This window comes from Vidua chalybeata, chromosome 3 (assembly GCF_026979565.1).
Source record: "Vidua chalybeata isolate OUT-0048 chromosome 3, bVidCha1 merged haplotype, whole genome shotgun sequence".
Taxonomy (NCBI): Eukaryota; Metazoa; Chordata; class Aves; order Passeriformes; family Viduidae; genus Vidua; species Vidua chalybeata.
Window position 1 is genome coordinate 27,190,083 of NC_071532.1, and position 27,489 is coordinate 27,217,571.

At 39.0% G+C, this 27,489-nt stretch overlaps 1 protein-coding gene across 7 annotated transcripts in view; it reads left to right on the top strand.

The window, feature by feature from the left end:
- The window catches only part of BICRAL (BICRA like chromatin remodeling complex associated protein), a 45,308-nt gene that overhangs the window by 3,526 nt on the left and 14,293 nt on the right, over nucleotides 1–27,489 (top strand). The window contains exons 1-5 of one of the 7 annotated variants that reach the window (XM_053937564.1): nucleotides 2,522–6,255; nucleotides 7,387–7,472; nucleotides 21,551–21,599; nucleotides 24,310–24,358; nucleotides 24,441–24,509. In XM_053937564.1, the coding sequence (XP_053793539.1) occupies nucleotides 21,556–21,599; nucleotides 24,310–24,358; nucleotides 24,441–24,509 (162 nt within the window). In that variant the 5' untranslated portion in view covers nucleotides 2,522–6,255; nucleotides 7,387–7,472; nucleotides 21,551–21,555. The other 6 variants (XM_053937566.1, XM_053937565.1, XM_053937570.1 and 3 more) reach the window with 6 other exon arrangements.

A 27,489-nucleotide genomic window follows, 5' to 3' on the forward strand; every position in this document is an offset into this window, starting at 1 on the left:
ACTGTGATCAGGCATTAAAGATGTAAGCCATATTATGATTCATTTAAGATACTGTAGGCTGCACATTTGTCACGCTGCAATGGGGCTTCATTAAAAGTGAATGTTGAGTTACTGTATCTCGGTTCACTTGGAAATAAAGAAATTCTTTGAACGTTACATTTGGCATACTGATTTTTTTTTTAAAAGCTTTTGTTTGCACTAAAATGTTGTACTTTATATATCTGTCCACATGGAAAGCCAGGACAATGTAAAATACATGTGTTTTTACATCACTTTTTGAGTGTTAAAGCTAAAACTATGAAACTTACTTGGTGCAACTTAATTGCTGTGAGTAATGCAAAAGCTTTGAATGTAATCCTTGGGAATGCTTAAGATACTAATTATATTCCAACCAGTCAAGGTGCACTTGTTTTGAAACTAGTCTGAGCTGGTCCCTTCTGAGAACCTGGTATTTCCAATGCCAAAGGTGGAGAAACAGATTAATTTCTACGAAAATGAGTTATCCTTCAAAACCAGGGATAGGCTTCAAAGCATAGTACTTTATGACAAAAGGTACTTTCAGATCAAAAAAGCAAGGCCCAAATATGCTAAACACAAGAGCTCAAGAGCAGCAAATCACTTAGGTTTGGTCCAGGTCTAGCTGCTGACTGCTATATAGAATCCTAACTTGCTAATTGACTGTAGTTAAATTCTGCAGATTTAGTATGTAAGCTACAGATACTGCTTTATGGACTCTCCCTTAAGGCAATTATTTTATTTGTTATGGAGTTTCTGAGAGATTTTTTTCATTGCCTTGCTTTAAACTTCAGATACTTTTACAATTGTTTTTTAAAATGCATTTCAGAAAACTGGTTATTGGACTAGCCAGTTCAATGGACCACCTAGATTCAATAGCATATCAAAGTTTTCTATTTTGTAATTGTGAATCTTACTTGCAAACATATTCCCTTTATCTTTCTGAGTAATTTAAATAGAATTAACTCTAAGTCATATCCAAGTTTTCCTATTAGCTCTCCTGTAGTATATTCCCTAGTGGATAAAACTATACTTGTATTCTTTTTGCAATTTATTCATCTTAGGAAAAAGTCTGTCAGCTATAATTTTGAATGAGGGCTTCCTCCTCCTATTATTAGCATTTGTTCTTCAGTCTAAATCTGAGAATAAATTCCATTCCTATTGATACCCTTTCTAGTGATAATATAAAGACTTCTTTTACAGCAATCTTCATTCATATCCAAATCTTACCCAGTTGATTTCATAGCAGGGACTCAGAAATGTCCAAGTAAAACTATTCTATCTCAAAAGTTCTGACTTAGCTGGCGCTTTATTCATAACGTCCCTTCTGTTCATCCATTTTGTCTTGTGCTTATACAAGTATAGCTTAGCAGGTCTGTGTTTCTTTCAAGAACACAAATGCCTTTGGTATAATTTACTCTTCCACCATGTTTCTGTAGCCCTATATCACCTCATTTCATGTTTTAGGCCTCCTTTTTTTGCTTAAATTCCTCCTATTTTATTTTTTAACATCATCTGAAACACCTCAGTTGTATTAGGAATGCTTCTTTTGTTCGTTTCATTGCCAGGCAGCAGTTTTTAATTACTACTATGTTAAAAAAAACCAAAACAAAACAAAAGACCCAAACCCTTGTGTCCATTCATTAGTATACTAGTCTGTATTTCTGTATTCTTACTTATCTGATTTTTTCCCCATTATTTTGTGCTAGCCAAATGAACTATGAATATGATAGAAGGTTGTCCCAATTTCTGCCATCATTTTTAGTTTAAATTCTTCCATCAGTTTTGGCAGTGTTAGTTAGGCAAGATTACCTCTCCATTATTTCTGTAGTAAAGCTCTGTCTCCAGAGGTGAGGGTATTTTTTTTTTTTTTGATACATTTCAGTGGCTGGATATCTTAAGATATTCTAACTTGGAAGTGAGAGCTATTAATCTTTCAAACTTAATTCTCCTTTTAGGGTACTTTAAGCTGAATAATATGAGACTATATTTAAATAACCTAGAGAATCATAGTAATTCTTGATCTGTTCCAGTAATAAATTTGAATTGCCATTTGTTTAAATGGAACCTCCAGTCACCATGTTTTCTTTGCTTTACATAATTGTCCTCTGTGTGTCAGATCCCCATCTCAGAGAAGCACAGTTCTCCCAAATCTGCTTTTTAGATTCAGACCAGCCCTGTTGGCCTTCACCCAATCTCCAATCACAGAAACCTGTCTGTCTTCTGGTATTGGAGTAAATCTCTTGTTCTGAGGTTCACTCTTCATTACCCCCTCTTACTACCTACGTCCTTACCAATCACCCCTTAAAATACCTTTGGTCAAGTAGTCCTGTCTTTGGTATGATGATTGATACTGGAATCATGCAGCTTTGCAAATTACATCATGCAATTATGACCCAGGTTTTCTAAGTACTGTTTTGGGTAAGGAAGGCATGGTATCAAGGTGAACATTGTAATGTTTAGGTAACTTTTATGGGTGAGTCATCCATAAAATGGATAGTGGTGGTAATTATTCAGAATTTGGTGGTTAATATGGATATTGAACAGAATTTTTCATGTGGTATATTACATTTATATTCCAAGTTGAAGTCCTTGTCTGCCTTTGTGCCACTGCATTTGGATGCCCTACTTTTCAAGTGACCTCTACCTCTTATTGCCTGTGCCCTTTAATGATGACCGATCTGTTTCTTGCCTTCAAGCTTAGTTATTTATTTTTATTTAAATAATTAAGCCTTATGTAGATGGGTAAAAGGTGTGACTGGTGATGAGCTGACATAAGAAACACGTTAATGAATGGAAAGAGAAAGCATGGGAGGAAGAAGTGCCATCAATAGAGCTGAAGGATTCAGTCTGAGGAAGCAAGGCTGCAGTGAAGCAAATGGCATTCTTTTCCATGTAATATATCTCTGAAAGGATGCAGTGAGTTGAGGTTAGAAACCATCTATTCATGCAAAAACCTTGGGATGGCTGTAGAGCGAGCCTTTAATTCCTTTAATGCACTAGCTAAGTCCTTAAATTCTTCATTATGAATCTATCGCTGCCTTACCTTCTTTTGGGGTACTAATTTATGATTGCACAAGAATTGGAGTGCATATGATGCAGACCTCAAAAAATGGGCTGAATATCAGCAAAGAGACTTGATGTAGGAGAAACATGGAGACAGAATGAATGAGGGTGTTTTGTACCCCCTTATTTTCTCCCTCTCAATATCTAAGCATAGTTTTCAGTTCTTCACAGTCTGTCATTTCAGAGCAATGTATCAGATCACTCCAAATGTCATTTGGTGTCTTTGCACACCTATGACAGTGGTATTTGTTAAACAGCATGGTCACAGTTTGACAGCTGGTGTCAAAATACAGCCAAGTAGTTTGTTGTGTGATGAGTGCACATGACGTTCCCAGTAGCTGTTTTTATACCAACATCTCTCTGTCTTCCAAAGATTTCTCTTCTTCCTTTTGACACTGGTCTTTCCTTTCTTGTGCTTATTTTCCCTTCCTCCTTATAAAGCTGCTACAGGAAAATTTATTAATGTGATTGTGAAAGCTAAAGAAAGGTAGCAACTGATTGTGCATTGTACATAGGACTCTGGTTGAAGATGACAGCTCTGAGTAGGTGACCTTGAGGTAGAAGAATGTTGACATACCAGAGTCTTTTGTATTCATGCAGTAAGGCAGTGAGAAGAGGGGCAACCTCTTGGGGCAGTGACACCCAGTTCTGAAACACCACATGATGCTCTTAAAAGAGCATGAGAACCTGCCAGGGAAAAGTAGTAGTTCTTTACAAACAGTCTGAGAAATTCTGTAGTACACATGAAAGTGGTAACATTACAGCTGATGACTGCATTCAGACCTCTTAGAATTGAAGGTAACATTAAGTGCGTACTTCAATATGACCTACAAAGTTACATCCAACCCTTGATTTTTTTTTTGGTAACCATTTCTACCAGTGAACATATATAGCAAATGTGTGTAGATATGGAGAAATCTAGTTACTGCAGGGTGCTTCATTGTATAGATGATGTTAGTTCTCCTTCCCTTTTTGTACTATACCGGCTTAGTAATGCTATTGTCAATGCTGCCTTGAAACATCCTTCAGGGAAAGTAAGTTATGGTATCATAATGGAAAACTTATCTAGGATTCCTTGTGTTTCTTACGGTAACAGAATCCATTCAAAATCATTTGTCTTCCTTTTTCCAGTTCCTTCTTTGTGTCATATTGCCTACTTCCTATTTGTGGTTTCTGTAGGACTGGGAGAGTAATAATAATGACAACATACTGATCAGATGTTTGGCTTTGTAAACTCTGAAGCAAAGTTCCTTCCTGTTAACCAAATGAGAATGCTGGTGGTGTTCCTCCATACAAGCTCTCGCTTGGGCAATGTTCTCTAAAACCAGTGAAGCTGAGTAGGTTTGAATTCAGGGCAGAGTTTGGCCTTGAAGCATTTACTGAAGTTATGAACCTTGAAGTTTTGGCCTTTTGGATTTTCAAAAGGCTGCTGGTGTCAGGAGTATAGGCTTACAGCTCTTGCAGAGCTCTTTGGCATGTGCTGTTTCTGTCCATACTGTGGCTGTTGGGGTCCTTGCTGCATTCATGAAAAGTGCAGTTAATAATCTGGCTGATGGCTGAGGCATGGCCACGTGCAGGTTCGGTCTGGGCTGCACAAAGGATCTGCTGAACTGGTGCTAAGGTTTATTTGCCTGGGCCCAACCCTTCCGCTTTGGGAGTGATCTGAAACTTCACCTCAGTTTTCTACTGGGGGTATGCATGTAAACAAGGTTTGTAGGTGAGTCTTGGCTTTGGTGAAAGTTTGGAATTGGTTGAATAATTCAAAAAATAATACAAACAGATTCTAATTGAAAAACAGCGCTGAGGTGCTGAGATTTTCTTTTTAAAGATAAGCAATCTGGCCAACTTCTTTGAGAAGGTCCACTTAGTACACTGCCCATAACCATTTTGATGTAGTTGCTCAAAAAAACCTAAGACATTGTAAGAGTTTTTTTTGAGCTGTGTGCTGCTAATAAAGAGGGATGTGCTACTAAATAAAGTCTTCAAATCCTTGTCTCTAAGGAGTTTTAACAAAGTTACTTAGGAATAAAATAGTAAAGTCCTTGGGAATTACCATTACTAACAGAAAAGAGTCTTAGAGATTTTTTGTTGTTTTAAAAGCATTACCACACATATATCTGCATGCTAAAATCTGCTTTCAATCAAAATGTTTTTTTTTTTTTTAATAAACCAGGCTTCTCTGAATTATCTGCAAAAGTAATTGATTTTTTAGAATTAAATTGTTTTCAATGAATGAATGATGTGAATGGTGGAAGTTGGAATAGTTTTCTATAACAAAAAAGCTTTGAATAAAGTTATTAATGCTTTTAGCTGAAGTAAACTGTAGAATAGCATTAATGAACTCTCAGTGCTATAACCTTTGACTTCAAATTAACATTTTTATGTTATCCAAAACTTTTTAAAGTAGTTGAAGTTCATGTAATTTGTTTCCAGCAAGGCTGATAAGAACATATCTAAAAATACTTAAAATATTGTAGATTGCCAGGGGATCAAATATTATCTTTTTCAAGGTGACCTTGCATTTATTTTTCTGGGGAGCCCCCTGCACTTGCATTTATTTTTCTGAGGACGCCTTCCCACCCACAAAGCTTATAGTGATTTACAGCTTTAATATGAAGGAAATCAACCGAATTGTTAACATTAACGTTAATTTTAATAGGATAAAAACTTTGTTTTACTTCCCTGTAACCCCAAACATACCCCCAACTTTTAACCTAAAGCCAGTAGTCTAGGCTAAGTCTCCAGACCTACGGCTTTCTGAAAAACACAACCCCGCCAAAAAAAAAAAGGAGCCGAAGTTTTTAAAGGGCCTGGCTTTAAACGCGGAGCGAGGATCGGGCTGGGGCTGGAGACTCATCATGCCAGGGCGGCGGTGCGTGTGCCCGGGCGCCGGTCTGCGGCGTTGTGTCCCGGCGGAGCTGCGCGGCCGTGCCGTGCCGTGGCGGGCCCGGCGGTGCGGTGCCGGTGGCGGTGCGGGCGCGGAGCGGAGCCGAGCGGAGCCGCGCTCTCCTCCCGCTCGCTTTCTCTTTCCCCCTCTCTCGCTCGCTCCCTCTCCCGCTCGCTCTCCCCCCTCCCTCCCTCGCTCTCTCGCTCTCCCTCTCTCTCTCCTACACTGCCAGCCCCTGATGTGATGGCGAAGAAACCCCGTTGACAAGGCACTGCTTTTTCATGACGGTGAGTTTCCCTTTGAGTGTATTATAATTTTGTGATAAAAATTTCAAGGAAAAAAAAAACACACAACCTCCTTCCTCCCTTCCTTCGGGGAGGGAAAAGAGAGGGGGGAAATCTATCTCCAGACAGACAGAAAAGAAAGAGGAGCAAATTAACAACCAGGAGTTGCCAAAACCAGGATATTAGGTTTCAGCCCAGAGAGCTATTGGCTCTGGGGCTATGTATATAAATATATATCTAGAGAGAGAGCGAGCGAGAGGGGAGACGAGGGAGGAAGAAGAGGGATATTTTGTGGGTGGCTGTTGTTTGGGCAGATGTGGATTCACATGGAAATGAACTATATATATGATTTTTTTTTTTTTCCGCGAGACTGGCGATGGTGGCTGCTGAGGGCACTTAAAAAAAAAGTTGTTTCTTAAAATAAAGGCGCGGGGGGGGGGGTTGAAGGGAGAGATAAGGTTTCAGGTCCAGGCTGATAGCTGCAGAGAGGGGAGAGGTTTGGGGTGGGTTTTTTTTTTTTTTTTTTTTTTTTTTTTCTTGCTGATGCCATGCAAATTCAGGAGAGGAGGGAAGAAAAATCTCTTTTAATGACTCATTGATTGAGCCGGTTTAAAATTAGTTGTTGTTGTTGTTTTTTTTTTTTTTTTTTCCGCCCCCTTGATGGCCATCAAGAGAGGGATGGAAAGAGGAGAGGAGGGAGAGAGAGTGTGTGTGTATGTGTGAGTGTGAGAGAGTGAGAGGGAGAGAGGGGGATAGAGAGAGTGTGTGAGGGAGAAAGAAAAATAATCTTTTCAAATCTCCTCCCTCTTTTTTTTCCCCCCTCGTTTCTTTGCTTTTCTCTAAAGCTCTGTGGTCTGTGAAACAGTCTTTTCTTCCTCCTCGTCGGGAAAATGGAGACACTCCGTCTCTCTCCTGGCTGTGCAGCTGGGAAGGATTTTTCTTTTCTTTTTTCCTTTTTCGCTCATGGCTTGAATTTTTTCTTTCCCCCGTCCACTCGCCACCACCCTAATCTTGTCTTTTCTTTGAGCTTGTGTCTCAGAGTTGTACCTGCTGGGGATTTATTTTTCACTCATTTCCTCGTTTTCGGTGTCGCCACTAGATTTGATTTGATTTGTTTGGTTTTTTATTTGCAAGTTCCTCCGAATCGCTCCGTGCCTCCTGCTTTTAACCGAGGAATGGAAACGGTGCCGCTTTTTGCGGGTGCGCGAAATGCTCGGGCGGTAGGTTTGGGCTAATGCGCTTTTTTTCGCCTTTTCGGGGTCAAGTTTTTCGATGTGCCTTTTATTTTATTTCTTTAATTTCTTTTTCTTTTGGAGAGAGAAAATATTTATTTGTAACGCCTCTTTAAACACAATAAAGCCTCTCTTTCTGGAGTGACCCCTTTGGCTTCGCTGTAGAGTGGATGTGAATCCGATCCTTTGTGCTGCTAGGATTATTTTCCGTAAAAGAACCAATATTTTGTAAATATTTTTTTTACTTGTGGCTTAAAACAGTAGTCGATTGTGAAGGGGGTTTTCTGAAATAGTCACTGTTCACATTTATTGAGTCATGGGCGGTATTCAGTATGTAAATTATACTTTGCTTTTTGGTATTAATTACAAAATTCAGTTACAGATGATTGCAGAAAACAGGTGTAGAGATGTTAAAAGCCGGGCAAAATCGAACGACGTATAGAGGGCACGTTTATATTTACTTAGAGCTGCTCCTAATTACTGTGGGGAGGAGTGAGGTGGGGAGGCCTCTGCCTTTCGCCATTCCCTGCTCGCCGCTCTTCTCCTTCCCCGGGCTGGGCAGCGCGGCGTGGCCGAGGGACTGCTGGGGAGAGAGGAGAGCGGCTCCGGCGGCGGCCCCGGCCGTGCCCGGGCTCGGCGGGCAGGCAGCCCCGGCTGCGCCGGGGAGCGGGAAGATGGCGCTGCCTGGCTCCCTGCCAGCGTTTGTTGCGCAGTTTCACCCGCTCTCCTCCCCCACGGGCGCCATTTTAAGGTCCTTTCTGCTGCCGCCGCGCCGTGTGGGGCGGTGCCGTCGCGCCCAGCTCGGGCCATATTTCTGTGTCTTGTCTGGGAAGCGTTTCTGCTCTGGGCTTTGGGAGCCGAGATCTCCCCGAAATCCTACAAGTCTTGCTTCCCTTCCGTACCCCACACCCTTTCCCTAGTCCTTGGTCACCGTCTTGAGCAGCAGTTAAACAGGCTTGGCTCGTACGGGCCCATGCGCGCAGCTTCAATTCCGCCAACGTCCCTTAAAAGCTTGTGTTTTTACCTCGGAAATACGTCTTTCTTGTCATTCGGCTTATAGCAATTTAAAACAAGATTTGAAGGAACATCTTTTTCTTAACGATGACCAGAAAATAAAACATGACATTAAAAAAGAAATCCACTTTTAAAAAAATGATCCGGTGTAGTGCATAGGGCAAGGTATTCTTCATTGAAGAGGCTTCAGTAGTGCTTGCAAAAATAAAAGCATATGTAATTTTTTGGTGGGTGGTTGCTCATTTTGTTGCTGTTACTGTCTTTGTAATTTTTTGGTGGGGGGAGGGATTAGCATATTTTCAAGTTTTTATTGCTCCTTTATGTCTAAGAGGAAGCTGCTTTTTCCAAATTACTTAATTTGGCAGCTCCACTTTAATATATTTTTAAGTTCTGTTTTAGTGCTGTTTTTAGGAAGAGAACTGCAAATATCTTTTTTATTCAAAACCACCTTTTTTTTTGTTTTGTTTTTAACACTTCTGTACAGTCTGCTCGAAGCTCATGAGGCTTGAGTTTAATGCCAACATTACTCTACTGGGGAAGAGCAAAGTGTGCTGCCAGACCAACTTATGCTGTGCCCGCTAAGGAGTGTGGAATGCTTGGATTTATGTTTTTTGACACATCAGAGGAGGGCTTCTTCCCATTCTCATAGCTCATTCCTGATGGAAGTGGGAGATTTTTAAAAACTCAGGAATAATCTCAAGGCTGTTTAAATTTTTTGCCTGTTGAAGTTGAACGGTTTTAAAAAACATTTCTGTGAAATACACTCATTGCTTAGAATATACAAAAAAAGTCTGGATATAAACTGTCTTTTTAAAATACTTTCCTGGGGACCTGTTAACATTTTAGCTTTGAAAAAAACACCAGCTGTGAAACTTAAATTTTTTAAAAATATTTTGAATGTAGACTACAGTGTTTGTTCACATATTTCAGAAATCTTACATCATTAAATTCACTGCTTCTTGAAGTGATTATTTTCATTAACAGGAATCTTGGGATCAAGGTGGTAAATTCTTTTTTTTTTTAATGGTAGCATACTTTTAAATAATAAAGTTTCTCTCTTATGCCTGAATGTCTGGAAGACTGTGTGTGATTTTCTTCATTAATTTGTGAAAATAGTGAAGAAGTGGCAGAAATGGGATAAAAATGACCGGTTTATGTTCTCTCAGGGCCTAGTATTTGCCAAATGACTAAATATAATTTGCACACTGGCCTGCTTGCATTAAAGCACAGTATATTCACATCTTGCATTGAAATATTGTTTGGCTACTACTTAAATATTCCAGACCTGTTCTTTTTAGATGTGTTTTTGTCTGTCTGAGCTTAAGTTTGTGGCTGTTGTTGCAGGTAGCACTTTGCCTTGGTGTCGCTTGTTTACATTGCTGGAGGAATGCAGAGCTCACCATGTTGATACAGTAGCTTGATTGTGCTCCATTGATATACCTTGGCTTACTCACTCGGGTGTTGGGGTGTGTGCTTGTTTTGTGCATACTTGGAGTGCTTGCTTTGTGTGTGATACCTGCATCCTCGAGTTGAAAGTGCTCTCGCTAAATGTGTGGACTCACTTGAGGTCAGTGCTGCAGAGATGGCTGTACTGTAGCAAAGTATTTACATCACTTTATGGATGTGCAGCTTTCCTGCCCCAGCTCCTTCACATGTCCCTTTCCAGTACAGTTTATGTATTTAGTTTAGTTGTACTGAGAGGAACGCCCCGAAGTTGTGCTAGTATAAGCTGTATTTCCAGTTTCCTCCGAGGTCCCTTTCGGTATTCATGAAGTTCTCCAGCAGAGGTAAGCCCATAGGCTAGAGCTGGAGAGCTCTGCAGTCAAGGATGCCTGGGTGTGCTGCCTGCTGCCTTTGCAGAGTTTCACTGGTATACTTCCACATGGGTTCCAGGGAAGTTGTATCTGCATAACTGCAGTTGGGTTTCACAGCAAGGCTCTAATGGTCAATGATCGTGCCTCTTCATGCTGCATTAGGCTTGTGGTAAATCTAATGGCTGCTGCTTTTTAGGGTAGATGTAGCAGCCAGCGTGAAAGTGTGTCATTCCTGTCTAAGTGGCTACAGAGCAGGCATAAGAGCCTCTTTGATAATGTAGTCACTGTTCAAAGAGTTGGCAGAATTGCTTACAGTGGTTCTGCTGGAATAAGCTGCATCTGTACTTGAAAGGCTTTTTATTGCCATATACCCTGGTCCAGCATAGACATGGGGATTGTCTATAAAAACAAGTGTTTTCCTTTCTTATGGTAGAGGAAAAGCAGTGACAGTAATAAACTGTTGTAACATTCATTGTGACCTGCCACTGTTTTAGTTTGAAAGTCAGAGTGAGCAGTTTTGGGAAGGCCCTTGTTACACCACCATAAATGCATAAGCACCAACCTGAGCTGAGGTTTTTTCCAGGTCATCACATAGTTAAATAAGTATGTGTATGTTTTTTTTCAAGTGTTAATTTGTTCCTGCTTTCATAGTGGAAAAAAACCCCAACTACTCTGTAATATTTTGCTTTATTTGAGAATTGTTGAGGTTTTAGACAAAATAAAGATTATCATCATTAACTAACACAGAGAGATTATCAAGTGTTTTTTTATTCCTTTCTTTTCTTGCACTGGTTTAAAAATGTTCTAGGGTTAAGGGAATCTTTACCAAAAGAAATAGAAAGAAAACAGGCAAAATTGCTGTAAAAACATAACGCAGTAACCTTTCTCTCACTGAAGGTTTTGAGAAGGGGTGGTGAAGAGAAGGAAGGTCTGGAGAGAAGGATTTAACTTCATTGCAAGAGACGGATTGATCTTTTTGTAAAGTCTGATCTTACGCCTTGCCTCAGGTGGAACTTGCAGTGGTTTTACTGTGAACTTGATCCAAGTGTGGAATTTCAAGATCTGGTGTTGGAGCTTGAATTTATTGAGAAAAGTAAATTACAGAAGTTATCTTGGTCCCACTGAAATAGGTGGCGAAATTTCTACTGGCAGTCAGCAAGGCATCCTTCAAGAAGGACAGCGTGGAGAATTTTCAGCTTGGATTTGGGGTGTTGATATGGGCTGCAGTGCTGAAGTAGTTACACATCTGTCAATTAATCCTATTCAGTTTTCAGTAGATTTCCCAAACATAATAACTGAAAGGAGTATAAATGGCTGTTCAGCAAATTATTGGTAGTTGTTAGCAGATACTAGCTCATCTGAACCATGCTTGTGGCAGAGTTTGGTTTTTAAACTAGTATGGACTAGATTGGCAATGAAAAGGTATTAATTTGGCATTGGTTTATAAATCAGCTGGGAAATGTTCAGTTCATAAAGAGGTTATGTGCCTCTGAAAACTATATGCTCACAATGAGAGGTATGAAAGTTGAGTATTTTTGAGCAGAAACAAGGTAAAAACCATCTGAGGGACTGACTGAACGTTTCTTGGAATATTATTTGGCACAAAGATCATATGCTAACAGTCTGTTCTATAGCATACAGTATTTTGTAGAAATGCTTAAGAGCATCTAATACCTTCTGGGCAGGTGAATGTTTCCTTCCTAAGAAACTGCTGACATGATGCCTCCTGTGTGTCTTGTGGGATGAAACCGGGACCTTTCAAAATGTTTTATGGATCTTGAAGTTCCTGAGGAACTGTGTATGTGGTGGAGCAGCTTGGAAGACAGAGCCCAAAACAGGCTGTAGCATAGTGATCAGGATAGTCACTGCTGGAGGAAAGGTCCAAGCCCAGCCTTTATCCTGGGAAATCCCATGGGATAAGGAAGCATCCTGATCTTCAGGCTGAGGTTACTCTTGATTTTCTCTGTGTGGGTTTAAAAAAAATCTATTTCCTGATAAAAGTCTTGTTAAGATTTTGATATTGCCAAGAGCAGCTGTGGATGCAGTAGGAAAACAATTGTATTGAATAAATCAGAAATTCTGTGCTGAACATGTATATCTCAGGGAAACCAACTGTAGACAGCCACACAGGGCATTCACATGTGTACTTGGTGTGTTGACTGTAGCTGGATTAGCCATTACTGTCATACATACTGTTAGTTGAACTGCACATTTCCTTTTTTTCCCCCTAACATACTAAAATGTCACTGTAGTTTTTGGAAGTTTGATAAGGTACCGCATTTGGCAAACTCAAATCAGTATTTTTTTTTAGTGGTGTACTAAAGGGAAATGTAGGAGTTGGCCTATTGTAGGTTGTCTGTGGTTTTTATTTGCCCTTCTGTGTGTAGAGCTGGATGTGTAAGGATCCTGCCTGTGCTCTTAGGTGTTCGTCTGCCAGATCTTAAAAATCATGAAGAGGCATAATGTTGAGTCTAGCAATTCCTGAGAGGAAGCACTTTTGTGTTTCTTTTCTTGTTGCTATTTTTCTGATTCCTGAATTGTTTCTATTTTTTAGAGTAGTTTCTCTTAGAAAGGTTTTCATCATCCTTTTGAATATTTAAAATTACCAATTTCTTCTCATACTCTGTTGCATACAGATGTCTGAAATATTGATGATTAAATTCAATTCTACAGCTAATTTCAAGCATTGCAAAGTCATCTTAGAGGTACTATTCAGATTTAGATTCTTGGAATGAAAACTTATTTTTGAATATTAAGAAGGTAATGCTTGCAAAATGCACTGTGTTATTAGATTAGAATTCCAAATTTCTTAGTTTTTTTAGCTGTATTTTAGAGCACAGTTTTTGGTAGATTTTGCAACAGTGTAGTAACTGTTTCTTTTGATTACTCTGGAAAAGAAAATATTCATAAGGAGTAATTCCATATTGTAGATATATGTACAGCATAGTTAGTTTATGAGTGAATAGTAAGTCTTTGTATTTTACAAAGTGCATTAAATTTTTTTTTCTTACTTCTGTTGTCTTGAAATGACCATTTTTGGATAATTATGACTTCTGAGTGAGGTTTTAGTTTGCGATGAATTTTTCAATATTTACTTCTTTTCCATTGAGTACATTATTCTGCATTGAGTACATTTTCTGTGTCATTATTCTGCAGCATATAATTTTTTCACAGTAATGAGAGGGGGACCTGGAAATACCTCTTAATATCAATTTTTGTATTCCATCCATGTAAAAATCAATTTCTTGAAAACAGAGGGTTTGACATGGTAAGCAGCTCTTAAGTTGATTATAAGATAGAGTCTTGGTTACTTACAAGAATCTTAAATTCACTTTGCAAGATACCAGATTGCTCAAAAGTAGTATTGACTTGAAATTTAAGAATAAAGTATGTGGTTATAAGGGTTTGAGTTTATACTCTTTTCTTACACTTCTGTGTTGCAGAGAATGCAAATGAGGTCTGGTTGTTCTGTGTAGGAGTTTCCTTCACTGAATCTGAGGCTGCCTGTTGGATAGGAACCTGAGAGAGATCTGACAGGGTAAGGCAGGTAGTGGTTTACAGCACCTTAGCAATCTGAAGTGCACACTAAGATGATACATTATCCAGTGGATGATGAAACAGCTTGGGTTTTTTCCCCCTAGTTCAGAAGCACATGGAGCAAAATATTAGCACTGTGGAGATTAATGAGAGTTCTGGTGGAAATTTGTGCTAGGGAAGGACTTCAATTCTGGGTGTTTGATCTCTGCAGTCAGTGTGGAGTCACTTAATGCTGCTGCAATCCTTTTATGTAATTTAGCAAGGGATGGCTTGGGTTAAATAGAGTTATCTTACATCCGTGCTCAGAAGAGTTGTGAGGGATGAAAATGCCACAAATTTGATGTAGCATGCTCAGTTCACAGCAGTACCATTCTCTGCAGTGACTGTTGCAGTAACTGATTTGTTCTGGTTTTGTTGTTGTGGTGATTGTTTTTCCAGTGGCAATGCATTTCTTCAGATATTCCATACTTCTGTTGAGATTGTAGATTAAAATTCTGAATGGAGAATGGTAGAACAACAGAACAATTTAGAAGGTTTTATAGGACAGGTTCATTGTAAAGCATGAGAGAGATCTTGTCAGAATTCCTGCTGACAGGATGTGTATGAAGGCATACTGAAGTTGTGAGGATCAGTGGGTGTATGTCATGATTCCAACAGTAATTGCTTCAGGTGCTGGGTATGTTACTATGTGCAAGTTTGATTATCTCCCATTATAAAGGTTTAGCTACAGCAGTCATTACCTTGCTTTAAAGCATCGATTTCCAAAGGTCAATGTTCACTCTCAGGAGTCATGCTTGCCACTCAGGAATTGATCTCGTGTATTTGCACAAAACTTTCAAGTCTAGATTTTCCCAACAGTTTTGCAGATAGACTTATTTATGTGTGACTTATCAAGTTTTGATGTTGATTATATCACACTTTTTGGAAATTATTCTAGATGTTGCTTTTCTAAGCTATCCATTAGCTTGTGCTTTTTATAGGAAGTAAAAATAGTGGTTTATTGCTTTGTATCTGAAATGGTCTATTAAGGCTGTATGAAATTATAAGTGACTTTGAGAAAGAAAAATAATTATTTTGTTGCAAGCTTGAATATAACTTGAGTAAATTTAAAACCCAGTGTTTACAGCTCTTAGAATATGGATACTATGCAAAGCGTGTGTGAATAGTTGGACTGCTTCTGGGCAAATCTGGTTTTAATGGCACTGCAGGTTGTAGACCCTGTGTGTGTTACATGATACTGTGGATTGTGTAGCATGTTGGTTAAAACTTTAAGGTGGTAAGGACCACTGGGGGTTACCTGGCCCTGGCCCCTGCTGTAAGCAGAACAAGCTTCACTGTTCACAGTTAGAACAGGCTGGTCAGGGCCATTTGAGTTTTGAAAACTTCCAAAGAGGGTGATTCCACCCTCTTGCTTGAACATTCTTGTTTGTGAATGTTTTTCCTTGCATCTGGTTGGGATTTTTTGTGTTATGTGTTTTGGCTCTTGCTTTGTGTCTTGCTGTGTGCTGATGACAGGCGACCTGCTTGGCTCATCTTAGTGCCTCTTTTAGCAGGCTGCAGGTAGCACCTGGGCTTGCCTTCTGTTGACCAGGCTGAAGAAAGGCAATTCCTTCACGTGACCACATGATTTTACTTGCACTCTGTTGGACTCCTTCATGTTGTTTTGTATTTCTTTTAAGAGCACTGTCTGTGGGTAAAAGCCAAACAGATTGTAGCTGAGAGCTCATAAGTGCTGATAGAAAGGGAATAATTACTCCACTGGACCGCTGTCCGCACTGTGGTAATGTGAGGGTGGTGGTTGTATTCACATGTGTGCTACAGCCTCACATGTGCTTTAAGCTGACTGAAGCACTGCTGCCTTCCCCTGTGTTTAACTACCCACCTACCTCATTCCCTCTCTTGTGTTGGCTCTAGCTCTGCTGTAGCCCTGTGGCAAGCCAGAACCAATCAAGAAGCTCATCCTAAGTTGAAACAGATCAATGCATTTTATCAGATCACTTTTTTGTTCCAGATGACTCTTCAAAGCCTTGAGCTGACCCAGGGAAAGTGGATGAGAGGAGGGCAGGACTGCTCTATTCATCTTCTATTGCTCTTTGCTCTGTAGCAGGTCAGAGTGTTGAAATGAAGGCTTTGAGGCCAAGTAATAAGAGTCTCCCAGAGGATTGGCTTGCATAGCTGGGATTTCCTTGTCAGTTTTATTACTTTCAACTTCTCTTATGTTCTGTTAGGGAGCATGTGATAAAGGGCACTCTGGTTATTTCCCAGAAGGGATAGACATGGCTTCTTGCACAAGTACATGTGATCCAAGTTGAAATACATGCTGTATTCACCAGTGTGGTGGCAGAGGTATGAAATAAAATAGTAGGGGCTTTGCTAGTAAGCTACAGGGAATATCTGTGCTGGGTTGTGACTAATTACTGAGGATTGCCCTTTATAAATTAGTTGGATGCATGAACAGGGCTGAATTTGGCCTACTTCTTATAAGCAGATTTTTTGTGGCTTCTTTGTTGTTTTTTTTTTTTTTTTTAAGACACTGTAGACCAGTATTCATAATTGGGTATTTGCTAGGCTACATTGTTAACAGTGTTCCGGCAGGTTGTGTGACTCTTCCCAAAGCGTATTTTCCCCAGCTATAGCTAGTGTGGGCTCTGGCAGGGCCCTGGATGCATTGATGGGTCCCAATGGTCCAACCAAGCCTCACCTGGAGCCTCCACTGGCTGAAGTCTCCAAAGACTGATCCAAATATAGAAGTGAGTCAATGTTTAAGGGTCTAGACCAATGGTCTCCAAATGTTTTTGATTGCATTCCCCTATTGGTAAGATTTTTGAGCATGCATCCCCAATATATTTATATTAATTTGCATATACAAGTATATGTGTGTATATTAAAACTTGATATACGAGTGAAGTTTTAATATTTTCTTCTTACACCCCACTGGATTTTCTTGCACGCATCCCACTTTGAAGACCACTGGACTAGGCTTCATAACTCTTTAACTCCACTCATTGTGGCAGGTTTTATTTTCAAACTCTCACGGCTTAATATGTTTATACCCATTACATACATCACTCATTGCTTTGGCCCACTGCATGTTAACAAACAGTGAAGAGGACAGAAAACTAGAAAAGATAGTTGGCAAAAAAAGTGACAAACTTTTCTATTGTTTGTGCAGTAGAAAAGGCTTTAGGAAAATTCCTCAGGACAGGCTTGCTTTTGTCAACACACTTTTAAATTATAATCTGTGTCAAGGTCACATGTTGCTCAAATTCCTCTTTTCTAAGTAGACCGAATGACTACTTTTGGGTGAATTTGCTTTTGGGTGTGCAAGTACTCTGTCTGATTGTTTGCTGCTGCCTCTGTTGCTCTCCTGAAATCAACAGGGCACTAATCATTTGGTAATCCTTGTTGCAAATAGGCATTAATTAAAAATATTTAAACCTGCAGTGTCCTGATTTTGGCTGGAACAGAGTTGATTTTCTTCCTAGTGGCTGGAACAGTGCTGTGTTTTGGCTTTAGGATGAGAATAACACACTGATGTTTTAATTGTTGCAAAGCAGTGCTTGCACCAAGCCAAGGCCTTTTCAGCTTCTCATACTGCCAGTGTGGGGGCTGATTTGTATTTGCAAGTAATAATAAATACTGTGACCAGGACCAGAGGGACCCTGCCTCCAGCTGGGTGAAGGAAGAGGACTACCAGTTTGACTGCCAGGTTTATTGGACTGTGGATTTGGCACATGAAAGCCACAGGATGGACAGGATTCATTTCCACAGCAACGTCATGGACACCTAGTTGAAAAAGTTGGATATATCATCTTCCCTATCATGCATCAGCCTCCGGGAAAATCAAACAATACAATGGACTGTTAGAGGCCACTCTGAAAGCAAGGGATACTGGGCCATTCAGACGTTGGGATGTCCATTTAGCAAAAGCCATCTGGTTAGTTAACACTAGGGGATGTACTAAATGGGCTGGCCCTGCCCAATCAAAACTTTCATGTATTGTAGAAGGGGATAGAGTTCCTATAGTGCACACAGAAAATTGTGTAGTGGAAGGCAGTCTTTGTTGTTCCTGTCCTGGGCAAAGGCAGACTCATCCATGGGATTGCATTTGCTCAAGGACCTGGAGGCACTTAGTGGGTAATGCAGAGTGATGAGGAAGTCAGAGGGATTTGATTTTGGGTAGAACAACCAATGAGGATGTTAATTGTTGTATAATACTGTATTTCATCACTACTCTGGTTGCTTTATGCCATATCAATGGTATTGCTGTAAGGGTTGCTCAGATTAATGAAGAATGAGTGCTGATGAAACAGAGCAAAGTGCAGCTAAGATAGAACCAGACAAGTACAGCAGTGATGGAGCCAGACTTCAGCATGTAATAATCCCAACAGCATTTACCATCTCTTTCACTTTGAAGGAATGATATGACAGATGGAGCCCAAAGTCCCGGGCTCCATCAGGATGAACTCAGTGGACATCTTAGAGGGCTGGCCCATAGATTATCGGCCTGTATGTCTGCATATATGGCAAAGGACAGGAAAGGTGGTTGTGATTACGTGGAATGCATTGAAAAGTGTGGGACCTGGGCATGATGAGGTTGGTATAGAATAAGGGGTGGATATTGTCCTGGTTTTGACTGGGGTAGAGTTAATTTTCTTTCTAGTAGCTGTGTTTTGGATTTAGGATGAGAATAAAGTTGGTAACACACTGATGTTTTAGTTGTTGTTGGGCAGTGTTTGCACCAAATGAAGGACTTTTCAGCTTCTCACAGCACCCCACCAGTGGAGAGACTGGAGATGTGAAAGAAGTTGGGAGTGGAAGTAGCCAGCAGATCAGACCCCAACTGACCAAAGGGATGTCCCATACCATATAGCATCATGTGGAACAATAAAACTTTATTATCCATGGTAAACTCGTAGGAGTTTGCAGTATGTTGGGTAGATTTTTCTTGTATCACGTTTAGCTTGTAAAGCCAAGTATATGTTCAGTAATGTGTGTAATAGTGAAGATTATGTGTTACTATTAGGATTTTCTCACACCAAAAAATGCACCCTTTTGCATTTTTCTCACATGCAAAAATGTATTTGTATACATTTTATTTTCCTCCTGATCATTCTATGTAAATTTTGAAGAATTCAGTGAATTTAACAAATTTATCTTAATTTGTGTCAGTTGTTTTAATACTTCCAGAGTATTAATTGAAGAAAGTTCTGTGGTGTAACTTCAGCTAATGGTGAACCCTTATTATAATAAAATCACGGAGAATATTTGGTTATGTAAAGCAAAGACATTTTATGATGTCTAAATAATGCTGTCAGTGTTTCCATAGACACATGGCTTGGGATATGCAAAAGTAGATTTGCAGTGTGAAAACAAGGATAAATTTGACTTTGTATAAATTTTTGCTTTTGGTTAGCTAGGAGACTTTGGAACCTTGTTCTTGAGACATGGGTGTGCTCTCAGCAGTTAGAGGAAATAACAGCTTTCTGTAAGTAGTACTATCAGTACAGTTAAAGCAGAATGCTAATTGTTTATTAATTATTCTTAGTAATACACATTTATATTTAAATTTGATGACATCATTCTATGCCATGCCATTTGCTTAGCATTGAATTGCAATATCAGTGCTCAAGCTGGTGGCTCTATGCAAGAGTAAGCAGCTGGAACACTGAATCATGGGAGAAATTGCTTTTCTTAATGTGCATAATCACCTCATGAATGCTGATTTTTGTCAACATTGAGGTAATTCTCTGTAGCTGGGCTTTGTTTTTCTGTCCTCCCTGAAAGGTGATACTGAATGATCCTCACACTGACATATGCTCCATTTCTGCTTCACCCTCAGTGTAAGCTAAAGCACAGAGACAGAAAAAATCCAAATAAGGCTCTGCAGTGTAGAGGACACAGTACCCTCTGCTAGTCTACAATATAAGCTATTTTCAGAACCAGTGGAGTATAGAAAAATTTCAGGAAAGAGGTTAGAGAATCACAGGACAGCCAAGGTGGGAATGAATATCTGGGGATTGTGTTATCCCCTGTCCTGCTCGGAGCAGACTCAACCAGAGCAGGCTGCTCAGGGTCAGATCAGGCAGGCCAAAGCTGTGGTCTAGCAGTATCCTGGGTATCTCCAAGGGTGGAGACTCCATAGCCTTGCTGAAAAACGTGTGCCAGTAATTGGTTACCCTCACAGTTTTAAAAAAGGAAAGTTTTTTTCTTTTGTCTTCGTAGACTTTTTTGTTTATTGTGTTTTGATTTGTGCCCCTTGCCTCTTGTTCATTCCCTGGGTACCACTGAGAAATGTTTGGCTCAGTATTCTTAACACTCTCCCACCAGGTATTTATATACAAGATAAAGATTCCCCCATGGCTTTCCTCAGGCAGAACAGTCCTGGTGCTCTCAGTCTCTTGTATAGGAGGTGCTTCAGTTCCTTCGTTGTTTTTATCATTATGGAGAACAGGATGAGGAATGATTCATGTGGATGTCTGGTCAGGGAGAGTAAGTCTCTATTTGTCAAGAAATAAGAGAGAGAGCAGAATGAATTAAAGCCAAAACAGTTATAACTGTTATAACTGTGTTACAACATTTGAGTATGACAGCACAATTTTTAAGGGAAGTTGAGAAAAAAACAGGCATGGAATGCAATGATCAGCTTGATGTGAGTTGATAATACGGTAAAAGAAAATACAGTAAAGATGAGATTGGATAACTTAAAGGAAGCCACGGTACCAAGAAGTTTTGGAAACGCTAACATCAGTTGATAATTGAACTAGTGGATTAGATGGGATGGTCCTGACAGTTACTGACAAGGACAAGGGGGATTCTGAGGCGAATAGGGGAGCCCAGAATATGCAAACAGAAGCTTTGAAGGAGCAGCAGTTGGAGGGGAGAGTGAATGTGAGAGTTTTTGGTGCAGCAGTCCCTGATGGAGTAGGCAGTGTGTGAGGCTAAAAGTGCTCTGCATTGGATACTTGCCTTCAGGTTAGGCAGTGCACATAAATTCCCACCCGTACCCATTGTTAAAAGGACTGTCAGACCCCTGTACTGTTAAACACAAGTTTAAGTACACTCCTGAATATTGCTGAAGAGAAACTGAAGTGGCCACATTGACACTTAGCTATTGCTAAGAAAGGTCTGTTAGAAAACAGTGTTTCTTTTAATGCTTAGTCATGTTTTGGCTATAGTTCTGATTCTAGACTGTAGCAGCCTCCTTGTGACATTGACCAAAGTTTATTTACCTTTTTGGCCGCTCAATGCTACAACCACTAATATGTAACAGTCTTTGTAGTGTTTGGTTATTCCCTCACTGGGATTAACTGGGAATAAATTCCTATAGAAGCATTTTTATTGGAGTCTTAGATTGCATTCCGTGTTGATATTTTTACTACTTTAAATTGTAGAAGTTATTGTTAATCAGTTTGGTTAATAATTTGTCTTTCTGTGATTTAAATTTTTAAAACCCCCCTGGATTTTAAAACATTGTATGGGGTTTTGTAAATCTTCGCATGTGACTGAATTTGATTTTCAGATAAATCAGCAGACATCTGTAGAAGGTGCAGGTCTACTTAAGAACTTTGTCAATAATAGACAACTGTCAACTTCTTAAATTGTTTATTAAAAATACTGAAATGCTCTAAATGGGTTTTGTTGTTGAAAACAAACTTTTGTGTGATACATATCAAATATCCATCCTCTCATTTATTCTAGTTGTCATGGATGATGACGATGATGAATCCTGTCTCCTTGATCTTATTGGGTAAGTTTCCCTTAAGAATTACTACAGAAAAGTTGGGAATAATAATTTTGCAAAATCATCTTCTAGAAGGTGATTCTATCTTGATATTGTCTGAAGATGAGGTGACTTGCAGTGAAATGAGCAGACATGCTTCACGTCTTCCACATGGAGATGTGTGGATTGCAAAGCCTTCAATCCCGATGGATGCTTGTTGACATTCTCCACAGGAGAGGCTAAGGAGTGTGTGTTCATGGAAAATGGATTCTCTTCTCAGGTAGTGGTAATACCAGATCAGTGCTGATGCATGTTACTAGGGATGCTACTACAAACTTCACAGCAAATAACTTTTTTTTAAAATCAAATCCCCAAAGATGTCAATTTTTCTGAGTAGTGGAACTAGATAATTTTTTAATACTGTGCTTGTATTTTAAGGGCAAAGTAAAATTACTTTTTTCTTAATTCGAAATACTTCAATATTTCACTTCTACTAGTCATACACATTTGCATCTAAATGTTAGAAAAAAAGAATAGGTCTCTGTCCTGTTTCCTATCTGCAACAAAGAATTTACCAGCATTTTGGTCAGAGATACTTGATTTTAATAAAATCAGGGATTTTGAGTGGTCATTTGAGTTGTTGGTGGGTTTTTTTGTGGCCCTCCCTCACCAATTTCCCTAACAGATTTATATGGAGTTTTATAATTCTATGTGGCAATCTCCAAAAGTAATTAGGATAGCTGAAGCATGAGCAAGTTTTGTATGGATTGTATATGTGACAAGTTGATTTCCTTTGGGTATCGTTCATCTCAGTATTCAAGAACAGATAATATGCTATAAATGCATATAAAACACAAGAGGAGAATTTAACTTTTCATGCCCAAAACTTTGTTCAAACTCTGGTAGAAATTAGACTGGCATAAGTCTCATAGCAGCTGCTAAAAGATCATTCCCAGTTCATACAAGAATTTTTTACTGTCTTAGGTGTAGGAAACAATTAGGCTTTTTACCTTTCTCACACACCTGAAAACTTCCAGTGAAACCAGTGAGAGCTGTAACTTCAGAAAGACCAAAACACCCCCAGAGTGGCTGCTGTAGTTTGAGAGTTGCTCTCAATGCTGTAGCAAAAGCAGTGCCAATAAAGGCTCAGTTACATTCTGTGAAGTAACTGTTGTGTGAGGTTATTGATTATGGCCATGTGAAAACACTTCCTACTTGGAACATGAGCATAAAGATGATCATGTGACAATTAAGTGCTCTGTCATGAGCATGAATCATGAGGATCCTACTACAAGATCACAGGTGGTCCAGAAAATGAAGTGCTCTTTGTACAGATGAGTGTTTGTGTGAAAAATTACAGTGTTCTTGCTGCTGCTGGCAGCAATTATTGTCTTAAGCATCTAGAAGAATGGAAAACATTTTTTTTAATCTGATCTGTGATTTGGTAGGTGCCATTTAAAATTCCTTCCTTACTAAAGACAATATTTAAGGTGATGAAGTGGTCTTAATTTTTAATTGCATTTTGCATGATTGGAAGACAGTGAGGGTGATTAGTATTAAATGGCCTGATTATTTTACTGATAAAATTCATGAGCATAATAGAACCCTATATAAGATCATGAGTTCTGTGCTCCTTAATTTTTGAAATTCTGTGAAATCTACTGTGAAAATGACATTTCTATTTCAAAATATATGTAACCACTTCAATATTGTAAGCATAATAGTAAAAGAAAGTCCCTGCCAAGTACCGTTATGTCTTTTGACTTTATGCCTCTTTATTTTCTAGGACCATCAAGCAAGAAGGAGGCATTTTTAGTTACTGCTTTTTTGCATTATAATCTGCTTCTAAAAAATGTTTTATTATTACTTGTTGATCAATAAACATGTTTTAAAAATCAAAGAAATCCATGTTAGTTTACTCTTTATGCTAAGGGAAATGCTTTATAATTGTTGCATTATAATAAGCCCATGTAAAACAGCCTTTTATTCTTTTTACTTGGTCTATATATACAGCTAAATTAATATATTTGTATTTGTTTGAATTCTGACACTCATCCTATCTGACTACATTTTTAATATGAGTTTTAGTTAGTGCTAGTGCTAAGCTAATTAAATACACTGAAAATCATAATATTTAGTCAATTATTTCTGTGGTTGGTTTTACTTGGAAAAGGTGCCAGTTTTTCTTCATGAGGGGTCTGTTACTGTGGCAGTCATAAATTTTTATTAACTTGTGTCAAAGATGTCAGAAAACCCATCAAAGAATCAGGTTTGTAAATACCCTATTAGATGCTAGCTAAACAAGACATTACAGTTTAGCTGTAGAAGAGGTGGTACCTGTTTTAGTTCTCACATTATTTGGTGGTAGTATATTCCTTAGGTTTTGTGCTGTGTGCTGTCACAAAATACCGTGTTTTTCAAGAGAATATGAGGATCACCCTCATAAAGGGAAATGCAGTAGAGTGCAACTAAAATTTTGTGATCAACATAGTTTATTTGCTTGAAATGCCTTGTTACAATGGCAGCAGATATGATCAGCATCTGGAAGTTGTGCTGATACAGAAGCACAGAGCCTCAGATTATACAAACTTTCAGCTTTGCATTGGATTCAATGAAAGATTTGTTTTTACCAGAGATCTGATTTATATGAATACAGTATGTGACTTAGTTAAATTAGCCTCATTAGTAAAAAGGACTTCTAAAAAGTGTTAACTTCTTTATTTTTTTCCCCCTTCAGGGACCCACAAGCGCTGAATTATTTTCTACATGGACCTAGTAGTAAATCTGTAAGTAGCATTGCTGTGTATTAGGCATAGATAAGCTTCATTGAGTGTATTAGTTCTAAACATTATTTTTGTCTTTTACCAGAGCAATGAAGACTTGACTAATGCAGAATATTCTGTAGCCAACTCAAATTCAATTTTTGCCAACTCCAATGTAAGTGGTCAGAGATAAATTACTTTAGCACTGAGATTGCATGATTCTATATGGCTTTACTTGGCTGTCATAAAACTGAATGAAGTAGATGTGGGTTTCAGCTTTTTCTTGTGAAAGCTCTGAATAGTAACATAGAACCTATCTTGTGTTTGTTAGTATTTTAAGTGTTTCAGTGGGGAATTAATTAAAAAATACTGCACTGTTGGGATGTGTTTTGTAAATATGTAAAGCAGCTTGCTGAGCAGTGAAAATGCTCTCTGGTGTAATTCTCCAGTAAACTGCATTTGTGACTTTAGTGATTGTAGGAGTAGTAGTGCTCAAAGATAGACCTTGAAAGTGAGTAATTCGTATGCTTTCTGTGTATGTTAGAATGGCTTTTGTTTCTTACTTTATGTAGATTCTGAGCTGGCAGGTTTGTTTTTTTTTTTTTTTTAATTAATGAGTGAGTTGGTTGTTTTTTCTCTTTTTGTATTTATTTTTCTTTTGACTCAGGAGCTAATTTGGGATGTGTCCTTCCTGTAACTTCAGTGTTACGGAAGTTGATTTAAATTCATTAGGTGTTGCAAGAAGTCTTCAGTGTTCTTCTTGCCAGGAGTGTTTTGCAACCCTGGACCACGTTTCACACAATGAGATTGTGGAATCCCAATCAGTCCTTGGTGGTAAATTCAAGGCTCTAGTGTAAGTCATGCTTTCAGTAGAACATTGGAGTGGATGACTTAGGAGATCCCTTCAGACTCACATTTCTTTGGTTTCATTAGTGTGTTTTTTAAAACAACTGAATTGTTAATCCCACAATTAAGTTACTTGTATACATAGAATAGGATTTTCTTGGTAACTCCTCTTTCTATTGTACTGTTACCTTGACTCGTGTCTGTTTGTCTCATGTTCATAACAGATACATGGATACAGTTGTAGGTGTGTAGGGACCTTAAATAATTGGCATGAAGAAATTCTGAAAACCATTAATCTGTGTGTGGAGAACTAGTGACTTTCCTGTAAGCACAGTAGTGTAAAGTGTTTGTCCTGTCCTTCCCCTTTCAGGGTTGCTATTAAATATTGTAGAAGAAACAGACAAGTGGATTGAGATAATGATGAGGGAGTAGGGTAACAAGAGTAACAGGACATGCCCAATTTTCAGCTGATGGGGAAGAGTGGTTTCAACTTGGTACCAGGCTGTGGTCATTAGCAGACAGCAGCTGCTTGTATGCAGCACTGGCAGAGATGGGGTTTGAGGACTTAACCTAAGAAAAAACAGGTTTAGGGAAAAAAGGGTGACGTATGACATGCATTTGTCATAGCCTAGACTTCCTAGTTGTTCTCTGTAGATATCCTTCAGATGAGCATGACTAGGTAGGCAGGAGTAGGGTGTTTCTGGTGTATTTTCAGAAAGTGAGTTTCCTTGAATAATTTTGAGGGGCAGTGGGAGATTCTGGACAAGGTGGGTTTGTCACCTAGGGATTAGCAATTGGAAGAAATAAAACATTTGGTGAAAGCTAGGAGCTTTCTCATGTATGAAATTGGAGGTAAATAATCTAGAAGGCAGGTGATCAGAGGAGCAGGGATTCCTAGTATATGTTCCTAGGATGACATACTACAGTTTAATTCTTAGCTTGCTCTGTCTTCATCCTTTTATATCTTCATAGGGAAGACCAATGCCATCTTCTCTTCCCTCCTCCCTCCTGTGCTGACATAGGTGAAGAATGACTTGATTACAAATACAGGTTCTTACAGTTCATTGGGAAGGAACAAGTTTTAACATAAACAGATCGTTTCACAATCCCTGCTTATAAAATGGGATACCTGAAAAGTTAAAAGCTCCTGAGGCTTTTGTCATTAAAGTTTTTGCAGATACTGAAAGTTATGTCTTTGTATATATTCAGAATTGCTACCATGAAGTAGGATTGACTGTCTTGCTGCCCATCTCAGCCTTTCAGTGGCAGAGTTTACAAATTCAGTGTCGAGGGTTCAGTGCCTCAGCTGGTAAGCATGCTCAACCAACACCTAATACAAGCAAGACGAAGTTCCTGCTGACTGAAGGAAAAGACAGCACTCTTCCCACTCCCTTATACTGCTCCCCCATGCCCCATCCTAACCTTCCCTGAGTTGAGTCTGTACCACCTCTGCTGATTCCAGGTTGGTTTCCTGTCGCAGTCGTTATGAGAGGCTTCCCTAGCCATTGCCCTGTTATCTGGCTTGTACTGGGTGGCTGCTTCTATTCTCCTGTTACAGTATACTAGGACAGCATAAGAGAGCAGAATATTCATGGAGCCAGTTAGAATAAGACTCTTGTTGGGCAGCAGATTCATGAAGCTGCAGAGGCTTTGGTTTCTTCTTGAAATTAGCATGGTATTCTGCTGGCTCTTCTGAATCTGGACAGTAATGATTCAGATGTTAACTTGGAAGGTTACAGTTTTTGCATATAAAAATATTTTCTAATGTTAAATAGTCCTGGGAGCAAGGAATGAAACTTGGGATTCTCTGTTCCAGTTGGAGAGTTTTAAGCTATTAATCCTGATTGCATGTAATATTATTTATTAGTGTTATTATTGGTAGTAGTAATAGTGGTATTGTTTGTACTAACTGGAATAGCATTAGTGGAAGATTTCAGTTTGGTCATTTACTTGGGGACAACTTAGAGATGCAATAGGGAATCCCCCTGAACCTGACATTAAGAGTCCTAATTATGGCCTAATTAGTGATTCCTTTTTACACTGCCCAGTGGTAGCTAGGTACAGTTGAGAACCTGATTTGTAGCTTTAGGTGTTCCTGAGGTTCAGACACTGAGACATTTAAGCAGTGGTTTAATTCCTCTATTAACAGAAATGCTAAAAGCTTGCTGTAGTTCAATAGTTGTAACTTGAAAATATTTCATCTAATCTTAAGAAAAATATTTTAATATTTTAAAACATGACTGAAGTTTCAGAAAATAGAGTTTTTTCAGAAACAGATTGGGGTAAAATTCTGAATAAGTATGCTTGGG